The sequence below is a fragment of the Esox lucius genome, chromosome 11, assembly GCF_011004845.1.
Source record: "Esox lucius isolate fEsoLuc1 chromosome 11, fEsoLuc1.pri, whole genome shotgun sequence".
Taxonomy (NCBI): domain Eukaryota; kingdom Metazoa; phylum Chordata; class Actinopteri; order Esociformes; family Esocidae; genus Esox; species Esox lucius.
The window spans coordinates 28,148,612-28,169,803 of NC_047579.1; the positions used below are offsets into that span (position 1 = coordinate 28,148,612).

At 40.0% G+C, this 21,192-nt stretch overlaps 1 protein-coding gene across 1 annotated transcript; it reads right to left on the reverse strand.

Annotated features, from left to right (window-relative positions):
• Window positions 1-166: 166 nt before the first annotated feature.
• On the reverse strand, window positions 167-18,959 carry limd2 (LIM domain containing 2). The gene is made up of 4 exons (XM_010874175.3): window positions 18,753-18,959; window positions 7,642-7,686; window positions 6,850-6,986; window positions 167-4,241 (listed from the first exon to the last, which is right to left on the reverse strand). The coding sequence occupies exons 1-4, from the start codon at window positions 18,753-18,755 to the stop codon at window positions 4,082-4,084; spliced, it is 345 nt and encodes a 114-aa protein (XP_010872477.1). The 5' UTR covers window positions 18,756-18,959; the 3' UTR covers window positions 167-4,081.
• Between the last annotated feature and the right edge of the window lie 2,233 nt (window positions 18,960-21,192).

The window sequence follows — 21,192 nt, forward strand, 5'->3', positions numbered from 1 at the left end:
CGTAGGGTGCAAAAAAACATAGCCTCTTAATTATACCTACGCGGTCTTTGTCACATTTTAGACAGCACTATCAGAAAAAAAGACCAAATAATACGATTAGGCCTATATGAAAACAAATATGATCTAAATAACATATTCCATTGACATACCAAGACAACCACTCCACTTCTATTAACACCAGCATGTTTATTTTTTTAAAAGCATGTAAAAAATTAAAATAAAAAAAACTATGGAAAGAAAATTATCAAACAATACATTTGTGTGTGGGGAAATCACGTTATTTATAATCATGTTTTTCTACAACAATTTAACTTGAGGAGGCTAATTATCCAAAAGAAAAAGGGAGAGTAGAGGTGAAAGAAAACACAGCCAAAACGATTTTGCTGTAAGGCCACCTTCCACATGTCAAGTTATATAGAATACATTTTTAAATGCAAACATTTACATTTTGACAAGTGACACCTGCATTGAAAAATAAATGTAAAGTCCACATACAGTTTTGCACTTAACTACATGACTCACAGAACACAGTCACACCGCTCTCATACACCTGAGCCTGGTGGCACCAGTGTGGAAAAGTGTACCTTTTCTTTTTATTTGTTTCTCTTTATAAAGACAGTTAATTCACAGGATAATGCAGTTGTACCTTGGCGCACTGCACACACAACGATATGGAAACAGTGTCATTTTTATATAATGTTCTTGATTACGGTGCATTCTGGGTGGTCTCAAGGACCCTTATAAAATAAAGGCAAATAGAAAACCTTACAAATTGAGACATTTAAATAAAAAGAATGAGAACTGGTCAGAAGAGAGTGGATGATGAGTAGTTAAATTAACAGCTGGCTGAGTAAAACCACTCCATCCAACATTGTAACCTAGTGGAAAACAAACAGAAGGCTATGTTTTTCATAGGGGATAGGCTGGAACAGGTAGAAAGGTATGTGAGCTCAGAAAAAGTTTTAAAAAGCAATAAGGTTAGGAGCTCTGGTATTTAGCTATTTATTTCTAAGGCTTTACTAAAAGGTAAAATGTTCCTCTTTCCTCAGTTTATTTTCTGTGCTGCACAGCATGCCCTAGGCTAATTCACAGTAAACTTTCCATCACAAAAAAAATACATTGTGTCATTCAAGCGTCAGTCAAGTGTGAAGTGGCATTGGATACTTTCCAATTGACTCGATGAAATGGCTTTAGTCTCGTTCTTTAACAAGAATGAAGAAAATATAAAAAGAAAAATTGAGTTTGTGTTGGCCTAAGCCGTTAGGTGTTCTACGTTTTATTGTTAAGTGCTTGTGTTTGTCGCTCGTTGCTGATCGACTGCTGGCGCTGTAGAACCACTAAAAAGACTGTTGGGTGAGACCCCACCAAAACATTTCAGCGGTCACACTTTGTAAAGGCAGAGTGACATGGTTTTAAAAAGTGCATTTCCTTCAAATACGCACATTTTGCCATTGGTCAAAAATACTTTTTTTCATGTTATTGAAACTGAATGCAATTTTCATAATGTTGCCCTAGGAGACTGTCAAGGGGTGAAAAACATTATTTGAATCCTATTTTTCTACGAATGTGCAATGCAATTTACACACTGAAAAAGTGTACACACTGAAACTCGACATTCGAGTGAGAAAGCATACATTGCATACACGGTTGGACCGTGAATGCTGAATCCAGAAGTATGGAGTCATTCACAGCAGGTGAGTGCCATGTTTAATAGCAATTCGAACTGATCTTAAATGTGTGTTACACATTTTGCACACGATGTATGTGCTGTAGTCGCATGAAAGGCCAGCACTTTTCTCCCACGGTTTGTCCAAATCTTTTATGTGATCAGTCAGTCTCAACATAGGCCTACTGTTGAGTATTAAAATACATAATTTACAATTTAGAAAATATGGTTGCGCTTCAGAAATGTCTCATGTTTGCCACTTAATTAGCCATGTCGGCTCTGTCATTTCTAGTTACCATCTGGGCACGCATGGCTTGTACATTTGAATTTGGCAGTATTTTCTATTTGCAGCATGTCAAAAAAAAATCATTTTCAAGCTGCAACGTTTCAACTAGCCCTGCTGCAATAAGTAGAATTTCAGGAAATTAACTTTGAAACGCAGGTAACACGGTCTTAACTTAAAGATAAATATTTTCCGTAAGATTTATCGCCATCTAAGCACTGACTTCCATGCTCGTTAGATTGGGTCGTGTTTTTGCCACCTAGTCAAAATTGTATTAATGCACAAACTGTTCTTGATAAGTGGGTCTGAGAAATCTCACCTAGCATACCAAAGCTTATCGACGTACATTTTACCGTGTGTTAACTATGAAATGCGTTTTGCAACTACTCTGCAAATATGAGTAAAGTGTTTGATCAGTCTTTTTCAAATAAAGGGGATCATCTAAGAGTCCGGGACTTCTCAAATTGGTCCTCTACTTGCAATTCAAGCAATTTAGGAGCAAATGTGTTGGTCAATTGTATATCTATCGCATACATTTACAGGGTCTGTTTTACTCAAATGTTGACTCACAACATAGTATATGCCGAGAATATACTAGTTCTTATATTACTACATCCTAGGTATAGTTTGTTTTTAAAGGTTCAAATTTCAGCTATTAGATTAAATGGATTGAAGTAAAATTAAAAGCAGTCCCTATCAAGTCAATGATTTTTGAATTGTATGTAGACCATCCGAAAAGGTGATTTAAAAATAACTTTAAAAAAAAAAAAGGGCCCTGGCACTCAGTTCAGCTAAACACACCATGGAATGAAGAAAAGCAATTAGGACTTCTGATTTCCTTTTTAAATAAAAAATGAAAAACAGGAGACCTGTTCATGTTCTCCGATGTGATGTTACTGCAGAAGCAACATTTTTTACATAATGTGGAATCATGACATAACAATCCTATGTAAATGAGGTCCAGCTTAGTTTTACACAGTAACGTGTCCCAATTCTGCACAGATAGCTCCCTGCAAGGACAAGAGGCAAGCAATAGTATGACAGCTGTGTAACGGTCCTTCTTGGTCTGTTCCCTGTCAATCTGAGGTCATCTTGTCTCGTGAACATGCATGGTCATATTATGGACAAGACAGTAAAGGGCCATACCTCCACTAAAGTTACAGCTACATACAAAGTCACGATACACTATGAAGAAAAAAAAAAAACCTCTGCATGTGGGAGCAACCTATCCTGTAACGTCAGGCAAACCCAGCGAATACACAGAAAAGAGTGCTGTAAAAAGAGATTACAAGATTATTTTGTTTAAAAAAAAAAAAAAATCATCCAGAACACAGGAGGGCAGTACAAACCAGAGGTAAAAGGCCAAGACATTAATACAGCACAAACAAACATGCAAAACTGAACCCTTTGTAGCCATTAAAGAGCAAATTCAATATAAAATGAGAAATTTTAACAAAACCTAAACAAAGAGCGTATGACTATTTTACAGTACAGTGTACCCTGTTTGCTTCTCAAAATGTGAACCCTGACAAACTCACCAAATGGCCTCTGCTAATTATACTCTAAGCTAGAGAGCATTCAACTGGTATTGGATGTAACTGAATGTGTGGAACTGAAAGAGGTCAAAATTATACAAACTTTGCTAAGATAGATTTGGAAAATGAACAGAGCTCCGTATAGTTGACCTGAGAGTATGCTCTACAGCTTAGAGTGACTGTAGCTTCTCTGACCATATATTCACCTGAGCATACAGGGGCCTTACGCCTCGTGTCACCAAGGTGCAAATTGCTCAGACAAAAATTGACAATAAAAACTATATACTGCTCAAAAATCCAGCAAAAACGTACCAGTGGTTGGTGAAGAGCGGTTTGGTCACAATCAACAAACAATTTCAAGAGGATTTAAAAATCTGTTTCTATCAAAATAAAATGATATAAACTAAGACCAAATTAAATGAATAAACAAATCTCAAATGCAGGGTGTGTCTGGCCAGTTGTATTGTGGGTGTGGGTGTGCGTGTTCGTCCCATGGAAAGAGAGCGCCCAGGAACATTTAACAAAGCCCACGATATGACACTTTCAGTATGATGATGTGAGAAGGGTTCAGGGTGAGGCTAAAGGACGTGGGAGTGATTATGCCGTCTTGGTCATGTCCTCTCCCTCCTTGGCGCTCCAAAGCTCCTTGTGCTGCTTGCGGCCAAAGCCCTCATCATAGTTGCCTTTGCTCTTGAAGAGCTGCTGGAAGTGGGGCTTGCAGTAGAACTCCCCAGACAGGGCTGCGTATGTGCCTAGGCTGGAGATATGGGACAAGGTGGTCAGAAAAACAAATAGGATTGATTATATAACAAAGTTTGGTTTGCTCATTTGTATTCATGCATGTATGAGTGCATTTGTATTCAGCATAGCTCATATTTTCCTCAGTATTGTCATTTGTACCACAATATATTACACAACCCCTTTTCCAAAAGAACTGAAAGCAATGAGGTGCAAATAATTTTAACCCTATATTAAATAGAAAATAGCACTAAGACAACATATCAAATGTTGAAAGAGACATTTTGTTTAATGAAAAATATGCCCACTTTGAATTTGATGCCAACAATAAGTTTAAAAAAAGTTGGGACAGAGGCAACAAAAGACTGGAAAAGTTATGTATGCTAAAAAACTAAACCTAGAAGAACATTTCACAACTAATAAGATCAATTGGCAACAGTTCAGTAACATGATTGGGTATTAAAAGATCATTTCAGAGCGTATGGGTATGTCAGAAGTGAGGAAGGGGAGGGGTTCACCACTCTGAAAACTGTATGGGCAAATAGTGCAACAATATAAGAATGACGTTTCTCAACGTAAAATTGCAATGTTTGTTGATCTCACCGTCTACAGTACATAATATCAATAAAGGATTAGGGATGCACCGTGTACATGTACTTGTACTCAGAAATATGCCGATACCACGTCATGGAAACGTGAAGTGAAACTCGATCGTTGTGTCGCATAGAATATAGAACTTTGGTAGATCGGGAAGACGGAGATGTCAGCAATGACAAGTAAAGCAGAGTGCAAGCTCAGCTCAATTGTCAAAATTGATTGTCAAACACTAATTTGACAAGCAATTTGATCAAACATTTTTAGACAACACAACGCAGAGTTCAAGGAGTATGCTAATGCTAGCAGCGCAGAACTACATCAGCAGCTAACTTTGCCGCTAACACTGGAGAAGCAAAAAAAAAAGATTTCCAGAGACAGCCCGTGGACAGAAAAAAAAAGGAAAGTTCTTGCTGAGTTCATTGCACTTGATAATCAACCATTGTCGGTTGTTGACTATGTGGGATTTTGATGGTAACAGTATTTTTTTGGGAGAATACTGCCTTAAAGCTGCACTAGTTAGGATTTTTTCAGTAAAAAACAAAACAATCGATAGAGAAGAGTTCATAATAATAATCAAGAAAAAATATAATTACCTGGCTAACTCAGTTTTGATTTTATTCGTAGCCTTGCTAATTTTAGCTAAGGGTTCCTGGTTGCTAGCTATAGAGAGCTAGTTTAGGTCTTTTGCTTCTTTGCAGTTCAGTGTATGCTGTAGACAAGAGAGGAATTTCATTCTGGTCTTTAGTTGTGACGGGTCGTTCGTGAATGATTCGTTCTTTTTGAATGAATCTTTTTGGTGAACTGTGATTCATGATTGAGCTCAGTAGGATCTTTGAATCTCGTTCACCGGAAGAAATTATGAACGAAAATGAAAGACGATCCATGGATCTTTAGGCTCTTTGGATCACCTGAGAACGATGGAAGGAACGACTAATGAGGAAATAAGCATTTCGATCTTTCTGATCTCCAAATATCTCATTTATTATCATCCTTAATGTTCAAAAGAAACCATATATAAACAAGATCTAAAAAGCAGGCACCTTCCCTGGGTGCAAGCTCATTTAAGGTGAATGGAAATGGAAAACTGTCCTGTGGGCTGACTAATCAAAATGTGAAATTATTTTTGGGAATCATGGATATTCCATTCTCTGGACTAAAGAGGAGATGGATCATCCATCTTATCAGTGCAGTTCAAAAGCCAACATCCGTGATGGTGTGGGGGTGCATTAGTGCACATGGCATGGGTGAAGGCACTATTAATTCTCAACAATATATACAGGTTTTGGAGCAACATATGCTGCCATCCAGACAATGTCTTTTTAAGGGAATGCCTTGCTTATTTCAACAAGAAAATGCCAAGACAACGTCACATTCTGCACACATCACAGCAGCATAGCTCAGTCGGAGAAGATCTGCCTGCAGTCCAGACCTATCAAGCAAGAATGGGAATACATTTCACTTTCAAAACTACAGCAATTGTCTTCTCAGTGCCCAAACAATGAGAAGAGGTGAAGCAACACAATGGTGAACATGCCACTGTCCCAACTATTTTGAAACGTGTTGCTGGCATCGAATTCAAAATGGGCATGTATTTTTCCAAAAACAGTAATGTTTCTCAGTTTCAACATTTGATGTTGTCTTTGTACAAATTTCAATTAAATATGATTTGCACATCATTTCATTCTGTTTTTATATGCATTTTACACAACTTTTTTGGAAACAGGGTTGTACTTCAGTCCACCATTTAATAGCAAGATACTTTCAAGAGCTACAAGAACATAACTTTGCTATGCAATATCATTTTAATAGAGGATCACAATTGTAGACCCCTTGTCTGACGAGCGTCCGCAAAGTTAATTAATGGTCTGTATGTAAAATAAACAATAGCAAAGTATGCATATTTTAATGAGCTCAAACCAAACACAAAGCCAATAATAATACAAAATAAATGGCAAAACATGTCATTTTAGTTGATTTTGATCTTCATGGCATTGTAGTTTGTAATCGTTCCTCTGCCTGTGCTGTCCTACCTGAGTTTGGTGTTGCAGTGCTTGCAGCAAAAGCAGGTTGAGTGGAAGATCAGGTTGTTGGCCACCAATCTCTCCATGGGGTAGACTGCCTTGTCACATGACGCGCACACCTCCTTCTGAGTTTTAAAACTGAAGGACTACACACACACAAACACACAAACACACAAACACACAAACACACAAACACACACAAATAATGGTCAGAAGGGGTTAGTGAGCTGACAGACAGGTAATGGGTCAAAAGGGTACATTTCTGTGGGGGATTCTCTTCCCTGTTCCACTCGTTTTCTTAAATCTGACTGTAGTGATCAGACCTTGTTGCTAGCAAAAATCACTAGGAACGTGAACTAAATGTCAACAGCCATGAAACAAGGACAACACACACTTGAGATTTTCTGGTAAAATGTGTCTCACACAAGCTTTCCAAAAATGTATTTTTCTCCAGTTACCACTAGGCTACCAGTGTGCAGTCTGTTGCTAATAGCGGAGTGCAGTCAGCCATTAGAGAAAATCCCTAAAAAAGGATTTCTAGTCCAGCTATGACAAAAGCACAAATACCAGACTGTGTGCTATAAATCACAACTAGCAGATACTCCTACCTGATTTCAGACAGTTTTTTGGAACAACTGAAACATTTGCACATTGCAGAGCCCTATGTGACCACCTGTCAACATGGATGGGGAAATGAAAATTCTACCCACATCTACCTGCATTTGGCCACAGTTAATTTTAGGACCTTGCGGACAAGCCAGAAATGGAGAGGAACAGAAATGTAAGGATAATTATACTTACTTTGGAGCGCTGGACAGGTTTATCTTCAGGGACGTTTCTGTTGTCCTACAATTAAAAGATAAGGGGATTAAACCTTAGTACATTTATTGTGCATCAATAACAGGCATATGGAGACAATCAAACCAGCTAGACAAACGCAACATGACAAGTAGGGATGGGCACGGTTAGTCGAATATCCGAAATTAATTTAGTACTTGTACAGGCCTCGACAATAACGATGACTTTTTTTTTTTATTGTTTCGTAATCTGGCACAAATAAACTACCGTTCACGCGCTGTTGGCCAGTCAGGAGTTGAGTGATGCGTGTCTGTCTGGTAATGTTTTTCAATTAAACAAAACTTGCAAGACACTAAATTGAAGAAGGCAGCAAAGAATAACTACGAAAGCGAATTTTATCTAAAAAAAATAAACTTCAAACTCAGATGCACGGTGTCGTCTATTGTAAGTTCCCGACTAGAGGGGACAAATGTGGGTCTTTTTACAAAAGCACTGACAGCTTTCGCAAACAGTCCCTGACCAGCCATGACAATAGTAAATTTTACCTGGTCTGCATGACAGTCAAGCGGGTGGCTGACAATCCGTGGGGGCCATTTCATTACAGTGAACTCATTGTCATGTTCAAGAAACCAATTTGAAATGAGTCGAGCTTTGTGACATGGTGCATTATCCTGCTGGAAGTAGCCATCAGAGGATGGGTACATGGTGGTCATAAAGGGATGGACATGGTCAGAAACAATGCTCAGGTAGGCCGTGGCATTTAAACGATGCTCAATTGGCACTAAGGGGCCTAAAGTGTGCCAAGAAAACATCCCCCACACCATTACACCACCATCACCAGCCTGCACAGAGGTAACAAGGCATGATGGATCCATGTTCTCATTCTGTTTACACCAAATTCTGACTCTACCATCTGAATGTCTCAACAGAAATCGAGACTCATCAGACCAGGCAACATTCTTCCAGTCTTCAACTGTCCAATTTTGGTGAGCTCGTGCAAATTGTAGCCTCTTTTTCCTATTTGTAGTGGAGATGAGTGGTACCCGGTGGGGTCTTCTGCTGTTGTAGCCCATCCGCCTCAAGGTTGTGCGTGTTGTGGCTTCACAAATGCTTTGCTGCATACCTCGATTGTAACGAGTGGTTATTTCAGTCAAAGTTGCTCTATCAGCTTGAATCAGTCGGCCCATTCTCCTCTGACCTCTAGCATCAACAAGGCATTTTCGCCCACAGGACTGCCGCATACTGGATGTTTTTCCCCTTTTACCACCATTCTTTGTAAACCCTAGAAATGGTTGTGTGTGAAAATCCCAGTTACTGAGCAGATTGTGAAATACTCAGACCGGCCACCATGCCACGCTCAAAATTGCTTAAATCACCTTTCTTTCCCATTCTGACATTCAGTTTGGAGTTCAGGAGATGGTCTTGACCAGGACCACACCCCTAAATGCATTGAAGCAACTGCCATGTTATTGGTTGATTAGATAATTGCATTAATGAGAACTTGAACAGGTGTTCCTAATAATCCTTGAGGTAAGTGTATATCTACATAATCTATCTATAATAATTTTCTATTTTGTTTTCATTGATATAATGTTTGTCTTAATTGTAATGATTTTCCTTTTATATTTCTTCAGTGTGTTGGAAAAGGGTTAATATCCAAAAGAAGAAAACATCCAATCAGAATTTCTTTGGTAGTATTCTGAAAGAAATGAAATCTCAATCAAAAATAACTTATTTCGGATATAAAAATCAAAAGACAAGCTACATGAACCTTCCATTATCCATTTCATAAAGAGGAGGAGAATGGACTTCGTTTTTAAAATGTTAATCGTAATGGTGAGTGGATTTTGTGTCGTTTTCATTTCCAGCTTACATTTTGTTCCTCTGGTTCATATCATTTTGAATACAATGTGTACAATTTTATTTCAACTTTAGATCACTGGTTTTGTGGTAGAAACAAAAGGTAATGACGTTTCAATAAAAAGTACAGGTAACATTTCTTGCGGTGCATTTTTGTATTTCATGCAGGACATTGAATACAGCACAACTAATATCTCTGACAGTATACTGTCCGTGGTCTTGAAACATTGTGAGTAGTTGTGTGGTTGAATTTATTCCGCCACTATTTGAGTGACTGTCTTGGCAAAGGTTTAATTGAAACGACAACCGTATTTTCTTCTAACGTGGTTCCTGATATCAATATCTGCAACCGTTGTGTAGCCTACGTTTAATGCTTCTGAGCCACGGCTTAGGACCGTTTGACTCGGTCATCAAATAATTGCTTCTCCTACATAGGTCTGCAAAAGTAAGGTCTCAAGTCATGATCTGTATACGCAGGCATCGGAGTTCTAGATGATGTCAGATATTTCTGCTACGGAGGGCCTACCTCCAATAGCCATGGTTCGCCACTGGTTTTGAATTTGCACGAAGCGCATAAACGGAGCCAGCCAAGAAAATCAGTTATTGTCACCTATATGGATAGTTACTATATCAATTTCATTCACGAATGAAAGAAAAACTAAAGTTGTTGTGCCATGAAATGAAATAGCTTTGGCAGTGTTTTAAAGTTCATTTTCAGTCGCAATTGCAATTGCTCAATTATTATATAAAGTAGATACCAGTAGACCGGTGACTGGCTAATAAGCTGTTAAAACAGCCAGTGGCAAAAGGCATACGTTTCATAGATGGTATTTGTGGTGGAAGTAAACTTAAGAAATGTTATTCAGTTAAACACAATGCTTAATGGTGTCTCGCTAAATATTCAAACTTGGCGTGAAGTTAATGCGTGACAAAATTATCTAATATCGAGATGCAATTTTATGACAAAGTAGTATGTCCCAATCGGACCCTACAGTTCTCTAATTTAACACACTACATTCAATGTATCAACCCTGTTATACCTGCAGTTGGTTTGGATGTTAGCTAATGTATGGAACTAGTTTCGAGAACCGTGTTTCCACTAATTAGTTTGACAATGCAGAACACTCTGCACATGTATAGCTTGGCATAGTACTTAGCCTGTCACATAGGAGACCCTGGTTCGAATCCAACGAGGGCAACAACATTCATTCCTTCTAATTGTGGGCCGGCCAAACCTGGTTCCTTTTCATGTTCTTACATGCGCATCCTTCACATATTTGTTCTTTATAATCGTCAAAGCGGCAGTAGTGTGTTTGGGTCCAGTCAGTCAGAATGATGGAAATGTTAGCAAGTGTATAAAAGTTGACTAATGCAAGGGAAGATGGACTATATTTACTGAATGAATGTTACCTACGAAAGGCTACGTAAAGTTAACTTAATGTTATGCGTTGATAAATATTGCCTTCTAGTTCTGTAGCCTAGTTACGGATAGTAACATTTTGTCCAGAGCACGTCCCTACTGTACATGACAGTAGAAAAAGGCATAAGTTACTTTAAAACACCTAGTTAGCTATTCAAGGCCCTTCGCACCACCTTTAACGTTCTGTTCATTACATCCCCCTTTGATCTCAGTCGCTTCCTTCTCCTGTTCCCTTCCTTCCTGCCACTTCCATCTGTCTGTGTACTATACTCCCTGTGGAGAAGATCAGCCACCTTCTGTCTGAGCAGGTACATAGAACACACTAGCGCAGGGTAACTAGGAGCACGACATATGTAGAATTAGAACCATGGGGCATATAACTCATTACTCAATAAAAATGTTTTACTAAAGCAACTGTTCACCTATCTTACAGTAGGATCGTGAGAGAAAACTGGCCTGAACTAATGGCCATTCACATCACTCCAGACTCTGTAGCTGGTCTGTAAGAACTAAAGGCCATTCAGGTTATTCCAACTCAGTAGCCAGTCTTATGTAATGAGGCCTCAGCCTCGAGCTAATTTCTCTAATCTTGGTGCCCTGAAGCCCTAGGCTGCAATACGCAGACATCCATTGAGTTCCTGCACGGTAGCCTGGAGTACAGAAACAAATCACTTGGCTGTTTATGACTCAAAACCAGACAGAAACATAATGTCTTCATAACTGATGCCGCTTAGTTCCCTTTACTGTGGCCAAGCGGCTATAACTAGGCAATAAAAGCCTGAAATTAGGTCCACATGGAAGACCAGATCAAGGAGGTCAAAGGTGCCTACTGGTGGTCTCAGCGGTCAGTCCCACTGCTCTCCTAACTCACCTGGTCTAGAACTACAGTTCACCTTTTACCTTTGGCCCTCAGTAGCTTGTGCACTGTGACAGCCATGCCCTGAAGCAGAACTAACAGGTAGGCCTAGTTAGTTCTGCACATGACATCATGAATGAACAAAGCGATTTGTATGGGAGTCTAAACCAAGCACTTTGGTACACCTGCTACAATCACTGCTGTAATGTCTATGGACCAGACTAAGTCACTTTGGATCGCTGTCTGCTAAACGGCATTGTACTTTTATTCTAAATTGCTGTGTCAGCTTTGAGTGCAGGCAGGATTGCTCTCGGGGAAAGTCCACGCCTGACGTCCCTTTAAAACCCCAGCTGTTACATAAGGGGATTGGGGATAGAGGTCGGGAGGGTTGAGGCCCACCCACAAAGCCTTTCACAAAGGCCTGCACATTTGTGAAAACCCACACACACGGATCGAAGGCAGAGGAGGATCGAATGTTAGGGAATCCAATTTGTCCCCCATTAAATTGACATTACTAATCAAATTAGCCGTTATTAGCGTCTCAGTTTACTATGGCCTCATATCACAGTAACCCTTGGTAACCACAGTGAATGGAGGGGTGTGGTCTCACTGTGAGAACAGGAAGTAACAGGTTAGGAATGATGGGCTCACTGAGGCACTGGCGCTTCCTGTAGATGCCATCATGGTGGCACTCCTCGTTAACAGTTCCTTGCATGGTCCAGTGCGGCGTGGACAGGTCCGAGGGCACAAGGGAGGTTGGCTCAACACTTGGCTGCACAGCCTCTATGCACGCTATGACAAACCCCCTTCCTGTTGCAGCAAGATGGCAACCCTACTCTGGAGTTTCTACCAGTGAAGGAAATAAGAACAGCCTGTCCTGCTTAATGTCTACCTTGAAATCCCTCACTGATGAAAGGCAATAATGCACTGAAGAGTCGTTAATTTGTAACTACAATGGTTTTATGCAAGTGATAAAGCCAAGACAAAGTTTAAAAAATGCTTTAAAAGGGGCAATGGTTTCCTCTTACAGCACAGCAATCAATGTATAACAAGGTTGGGTCTAGTTGCCCAAGTTTGGTTTGTGGGCCAAAACTGCCACAGCCATTGAACGATAATGAAACGGGATTAGATAAGTCAGTGGCAGGCTTTTGACAGGGCTGCTGCCATCTGTCTTCTTTTGCCTTATTTGTACATAAGCCACAGCACAGACAGCCACCTCAGATCTGACATAGTGACAGGAAGCGGTGATGATACAGACATCCTGTCTCTGGATCCCCTGTCAAGGAGTATGTCGGCACTGCAGCGAACTGCCACCCCACTGGGATTAGAACACAGGCTGATTAGGGTGGATAAGGACAACCACAGGCCACCCTGAGTTCACAAACCAAACTGGAGACAAACATCTCCTTAAATGGCGTGGTGACTAGGCTCATAACTTAGTGCTTTAAGAGTCGACTACGTACAGGCTTGCCCATTAGATTCAATTCACTGGTTAGAACCATTTAGATCAGGCTGAAAGTCTGCAGCAAAAAGCCAAGAGCACTTCACTGCCTACTAATTGTGCCACATTTGTATCCTACTTTTAGCAACGTTCAAATTCAGTCTCTCGCCATGTATTCCATTAAGAGGAAGAGACTGCACAAAAAAGGTAGGCGACACGTGATTCGGCCATGCAGTTAAAAGGGTTTGATACTGCTGTGCCCACAGTGAGATCAGGTTGAGGATCTCCTAATCTCATTACTGACAAAGCCCTATGCCCCTTCCACCAGAGCTCAGATCACCCCGACAAAAGCAGGGAGAGTTAAGAGAGGGCGTTAACTAGGGGAGGTCAGGATAATGTGGAGAATGTCTCCTCAGGGAAATTATGCTGAAGGCTAGCTCATCCCAAAAGAAAAACAGAGGGGATCCTTTGCAGCATCAAGTACCTACTTGCACAGGTATGCGTCCATTTCAACTTGACGGCAAAATTGGTCTGGGTTAAAAACAGATCAAGCAGACGTCCAAAACATAAACCAGTACATGGTCAAACAATTCAGTGTTCATGCAGATATCAGCTTATGTAATCCAAACATTCTTGAACGGTTATGTCAACCACCAGGAATATTAACAGTCAGGCAACATCAATGTTTCCACACAGTAGAATAGCGTATGGGGATTTGTGCTGTTAAATTGAGTTGACTCTCAGAACATTTCACCCCAGGCTGTGTGGCACCAAGAGAGATCGGTCAGTTCTGTCAGAGCACATCCTAACGCAACTGGACCAAGCTGTGAACAACCACCAGTCAGTGCCCATCAATATCAGTGTCTTGCACTTATTTATAGAACACTAACCAACAACTGATCCTCTAGATGAGATAAAAGGAAGCGGAAAATAAACATTGTAAAACTGGGAAAATCAAGCAAGGCTGGACTAGCCTCTCAAGGCCTCTACTTAATGACAAGAATTTAGCATTTGACTAGGAAAGACACACACCACCTTATTGGGTAGGTCTACACCTCCCGTTCATGAAATTGGATCGCTTCTACAGATTTTTGGTAGAGGCTTGCTATAAAGCAGGACGAAAACTAATGAGGCACTCAGTTACTGTTAGCTTGAACATCATAAAAAAAAAAATTACCTATGCGAATAAGTCATTTTCTCCTTTAACTTTAACTAGCTATAGGCTAATGTTAGTTGGCTAGCTAATGGGTACACTAATACTGGGTATGAATTAAGAAATGAATAACTTAACTAAGCATGCATGAGGACTATGTTCTCAAATGAAGAGTTCAGCCTAGTGCACTCATACACTCTGTGTTCATACAGCTAATTTTACCGATGCCGACTTGTCATTTAACATGAAGAACCAGGACTTCAGTCAGTGTACAACCAGCTTTGATGACAACCTAGTGCGCTTAGCAAAAAAGCTCTCCTAGATCTTTCCTTTAAAAAATTTTTCAAAAAGCATAAATGCCAGATTTATAATTTTTTGGATGGATGATACATTTAGCGTCAAGTCCATTTAAATACATAAACATGGAACATTAAATAAATGTCATGGTCCATAAGTCTATCATACTCTTATATATTCATATTGCAACACAGTTGCCTCAAGGCCAGTCTGATGAAAATATGTCCAGCTGCTAAGATCATTTTTTTAAATTGACAACCAACCACCTGGGCTAACCCTAAAGGGTCTTGTCCTTTGAATATATTTTTAAACAACATACGAGCAGGTAAACAGTAACACACTTGGAGGTAAAAAAGGTTGGGAATCTATTGCAGAGACCTCTATAGGGAGAAGACATATTGGCACACAGGCAGATGGTAATAGGGTAGGATGTTTCTGGTCAATTACATTTTTTACCCCCCACCTCTTTGGTAGAGAATACTGTACAGATGCCGGGTAAACCTCTCACACCATCAGCTGACAAGTCTTCACTCCCACACTTCTGGGGAAACCATTTCCTGAGGCTGTGGTGTGTGAGGTTACATATGACTAGTGACAAAGGCAGGACGTCTCATGAAGCCATAATCACAGAAGTGAAAACTGTCTAGATAGGCCGGACCCCTGTGAGAAAAGCTTCATAGTTGAAAGAACCATGGACCAGGGTTGTCTGAATTATTTCCGTTTCTCACACCTCAGATTCAGAATTGCGTAAACATTAACGTTGCAGTAACGTTAAGAGGAACAACCGTCACGTGACCACTCCATTGAAAGGGCTGAGCTCCTCCAACAACATTGTCACTAACCTCACATTTCCATAAGAGTCCTCCTCTTATCTCACATTAGCACCAATCACAATAAGTTAAGGTGTTTAAAGGTTTATTCAAGATGGAGGATCACATGGCTGTTGACCTTGAAAATGGGATGTGAACCCAAAACCTTCTCATGGCCACATTTAAGTTTGTTGTAGTTAAAAAGTTAATTCACAAAAGACATGCGCTGAACATCCGTTGAAGGTGCCTGTAATGCATGTGTGCATTGAAGACCTAGAGGCTCTGTTGACTTTAGCACATAGGGACCCAGCAAGAGGCCTCAGGGTCAGAAATGATATGATGTTATCACACAGAGAACAAAGGTTTCACAACCAAAGCGTGCTGAGGGACAGGAATTCAGAACAACATGCCTCATCACGTCAACTAAAATGCATGCAAATCTGAGGTCCGCCATTTTGGAATTTCACAAGACAGTGGATTTGCCAACAATTGAACCAAATAAAGTGGCCTGTTAAGCTGTGTGATAGAGGTAGGAGACAGAAGTCATGAAATTTTCTGCCTCCAAGATGTAAGAAGAGGTTAAGAGATGAAGTAGGCATTACCTCTGTAAAACAAAGCTGCACACAGACAGAACTGAGCACTTGCTCTGGAAACATGGAAATGTGTTATTGAGCAGTTGTCAAGGTGCTTTTACAGATGCCCAGCATGAAACCTCAACCAGCAAGCAACAACAGTTGATGCCAGTGACTAGGACACCCTCATAGGGTGGAAACGTAGGAAGAATCCTGGAGAGGAACCAGACACTGTCCTTCCAGTAGGATTGCATTTGCTTGGAACTCTGTAAGAATAGTCAAATGAAGGATTATCAGACCAATGGAAAGGATGTGTGGTCTCTACTAGAAAACATCGAAAATGGGATTATTCTGAATATAATGCATTTTGTTGTACTTTACTTGTACTGTTCAATGACAAAGATTAAATTAATATTAAACGATACATAAAATTGTTTTAGAGGGGACCACATTAAAATAATCAGTAGCTAAAAAGTTCGGTTGGAAATCATAATGGGATATATCCAAGCAAAATTGAATTAAGACATTTCCCTCCATGGCATTAAAACAATGCTTATTGGATTATTTGTCATGTTTCTTTCTCTGACTATTATTCAATACTATCAACTATTTAAGATATTAAACTTAAGCCTATTAGAAAAGTGCTCTACAGAACAACAGAAATGAATTAGGAGTTTCAGTGAACTAGTTACATTCAGTTTTGAAAAGCAACTTGCAGCCTGCACCATTACCTAAAATGCCCATAACAAGCATGGCAGCTTTGGACAGCCTCATAATGACACTTTGGTCTGGACTACCTATATTTAAAAATAAAATCTATGGTCCAAATCACTAACCCAACAGATGGGTGTACTCTCCCAGCCTTGACCAGCCAGCACCTTTTGGAAACACACCGTCCCCTTTGGCAGTCCCTGTCTAAAGACTAGTAGAAATGTATTATCATCAATACCACTGTAACATCAAGACATACATGTCAATTTGTTAACTTGATCTAACACCAATAGGGGCAAACCAAGTTTGGGGAGAAACCACAGAAAGCTTGAGCGTTGCAGTCATGAAGAATGTGTAAGCTAGGTTGCGAAACAGAAGTTGGGCAGTAAAGAATATGGCCACTTCAGTTAAGCCTCCCGGCAATAAAACGTGTAGGAGAGAGCTTGTCCAAACAGTACAACATGTCTGTTCCGGCTTGCACAAAAGCATTTTTTGTGTTTTGATGGCAGGTGTAGCCCAGGGGCACATACAGGCTGTGCAATGGAATGGTTTCAAGCAAACTGTCAGTGCAATTCTCATCGCGAGGTGTCAATAGAAGCAAACTGGGTAGTGTTCGTGTGATCAATGCAGCCAGTAAAACCCACTTCCTTGAGCTCCACAAGTCGTCACACAACAGAAGCTTGTTTCACAAAAGTCCACCAGTGTTGACTGAAATCTGTCACAACGCTCAGTAAAGACTGGGCCAAAATTACAGACAAGCATACCATTGGATCCCCCGTCTGTCCCCACAAATTGGCAGTAAATAGAAATTACCATGTGAAAAGGTTGTAATTACGGAGATGCGGTGTCTTAAATTGATAGAGAACTGGTATGGCAAACCTGCAGACAGCGGTTTAAAATGTGTTCTCTACAGCCCAAGTGATCTAGACAAACATCACGGAGAATTTAAGTGGAATAGAACACCACAGTTTGAAGGTGGTGTACTTTACCCACACTCCGCTAGTGCTTGGCCATGCTGCTACGGTCAAGAGTTTAACGGATAAATAACCACTGGTGTGTGGTCACAAGAGGTAAAATCATATAATTTCAACTGGTCTATTGAGTATGACAGGCAGTGTTAAGGTTCTCACCAACACAGAATTAGCTTGCAACAATGCAGTCAGCCCGCTACCTTGTATGACTGTTACTGTATAACCCCATCCACAGCTTTTAATTTAATACAGTGAAGCCGGGTCAAGGCTGCGATAAAGTACAGTCAATACAAAGCCTTTAAATCCACAACCCAGGGAGGGCATCGTAAAACAAATCGGTTGATGCTGTAGCTATATGATTGAAAGGCGTTGCATGCCAAAAAACACACACCATAACACAATTGGCTGAGAAATCAACGAAGGCAGGGATAAACAGTGCACCTATATTTCTGAATCAACATCACAACAAACTAATCAGGTGGACACTAAACAATGACAGTTAATTTGTTGTGATTATAAATATATATTATATATTTATTACAAATGCCGAACCAGTGAGAAGACGTGAACTAGCGCGATAGCAGCTATACTAACTAACGGTAACTATTTTGCGATTTATTTTATGACAATAAAATCAGCAATCTAGCCAATCAGGCTAATTTTGAGTGAAATGCTAGGTAGAGAAGCACAATGCCATATAGAAGGCTGGAATGATTAATTAGCGCGCAACAAAGGACTGTCATCAGAAAATGTCAAGTTGATACATCAATGCAATAAAACACGGTTACATCACAATGCAGATTTTTGACATATTTAAACACAAAACCTAGGACAAATATTTCACAAGTTATCCTATTTCAGGTGGATGACTAATAGCAACCAACCATCAGGCTAGCTAACTAGCATCGAGAACACATCAACCTCATCACAAAAGGAGGGAGGGGGAAGACAGGGTATGTTGCTTGCTGTCGCTAGCTAGCTAGCCGTCTCTACAAGAAACAAGAGAAACGGACGAGCCACTTACCATCTGTGTTCTCGTGTCAGCGTTGTAAATAGAAATGCAATTCAGTGCCTAATAAGCTTTGGCAGAATGCTTTCTTATTCGTTTCCCCGATCTTTGCTCAGAATATTTTTTCTACAGTCAGAACCGGCGAGTTACCTCCTCTTGGCACTCACCCCTCCTCTCGTTTTTAGGAGTCGTTTTTTGGGTGCTTTTTATCAGCAGGATGTTGCACACTATTGGTTCCAGTCCCACCCCCTCTCTCTCCTCACTCAACTGAAATGGTATTGGTTCCCATTTTCATCTATTTTATGCAAACGTTTACAAATAAAGGAATGGATAATACGAAAAATGGGTTAAAACAAGTTAAAAATCCCTCACAGACACTTGACTGAACATAAAAGACCTTTCGAATATCTTATCGTCACAGTCTGACTGTACTCTGTAAAAACAAGAAGTGCTGCAAATGAGACAGCCTTCAATGTGAACTGTGGTGACAGTTTCTGTGTTTGCCAGGCTGAGTATATTAGTTTTATACTGTGGCCTAATACAGAATGATTCCCACAGAACAGGCTGGAGAAAATCCTGAAAGACTCAAATAATATGTAACAGCTCAAAGAATGGTACCCACTGCTCAATTTACTATGTAACCCACATTCACAGCAGAAGTCTGCTGTGCCCAGTGCAACAGTTGTCGTTGAGATGGAAAACAGTTTTTGAAAATGATATACATGTACAAAGAATGAGAATGTTTAGCATAAGAATGACATTACTAACCGAAGGATTGTGCTTAATATATGATTAAGCAATTACTTGTGTGTGGTTATAAACCCAATAAATGCAATGGTGAAGCTTGAAATGGCAGTGTTCTGTTACTGATGTCTTCATAAAGTGTTTGGAACCATGAAATTAATATGTAATATTGTATGGAGTCAGGGGTGATCCGGAGTCCAGTTATTGCAAACAATAACATTTGTCAGACTAAATGGAGAGGTGTGTTTTCCTTTAATAATGGTGTATTTCCATGCATGATTTACCCAAAGAGTTTCTATTTCCTTGCAGAACTCATGCTACTGGGCCATGGCCCCCGGGGAACTCCTGTCACCTGTGGCCAAAACAAGGCATAAAGTCAGCTTTCATATACAGTACATAACAATGTCCAACTTTGAACTTTAACAACTTCTTACAAAGCAATGGTACTGAACGATACAGGGGTTGTTGATTCTCTTCACCACACATCATAGAGTCAGACTAGGGATCTAAGTCAAAATGCACCACCACAAAAATATTGAGTAATGTTGTGAAAGCTATTCGGTACAGAGAGAAGGGGGCTTGTTGACAAGAAAAAACACCATCTAGTGGTGGCTACTGGCATTGCATTATGGTTGAAGGTAGTGGTTTCCAATCCTTGTTTTGTAAGTTATTAAGTTATTTAAATATGTGAAATCTCAAGTTCTTCCAGTAAATGACAATGTATTATCACAAATTAAAATAAATACATATATTGTAATACCTTTTAATATGGAATCAGCTGGAGTTAGAAGAGCCACAGACCTTTCTGTAGTATCCCAAATCATTGAAAATAGACACTTAGCAGGCACAGCTACACCAGCAGTGAATGTTAAGTACCTTTTTCAAGGACACAACACATTTTCATTCTGGGAATTTGAACCCACAACCTGCACTGAAGGCCACCAGGATCCACAAGCGTCCCACAGGCCTTCCAGTGAGGAACGCTCTAACCACTATGCTATTTCTGCCCTAAGGCTATATATACAGCTCTGGAAAAAATTAAGAGACCACTCCTAATTTTTCTTAAATCAGCATCTCTACATGTATGGTAGCCATTCCATTCCAGTGTCTGTTGATTTCCAACACAGGCACACCTAATTTTAATTAATGAGGTACTGATTAGGTGATTACCTGAACCAAATCTAATTTAACGAGGAAAAGTATTTAAAAAAAAACACTGCTGTGGTCATTACTATCCTCTTGCAATAGGCAAAAACATTTCAAGTAGTACCTCAAAGGTAATTTGAATAAAAAATAAATAAAAAAATATTCAGCATGACAAAAGAGTTGAAAATAAAATATTTTTGTGAGGAAAAGAAGGGTTCAATTCTGGCTTTATTGGCAGAGGGACACAGTGAGCGTCAGGTTGCTTCCACCCTGACAATTTCAAAGACGGTGGTTCATAAGAACAAGGTCAAGCAACAGACATTGGGGACAACAAAGCTACAAACTGGCAGAGGGCGAAAACAACTGTCCACTGACCAAGATGACCGTCAACTCATTTGAATCTTACTCAATAACTGCAGGATGACATCAAGTGACCTACAAAAAGAATGGCAAACAGCAGCTGGGGTGAAGTGCATGGCCAGGACGGTTTGAAACAGGCTTTGTTGGGCAAAGCTAGAAAAAAGCCCTTCCTCCATGAGAAGCAAAGAAGAACAAGACTGAAGTT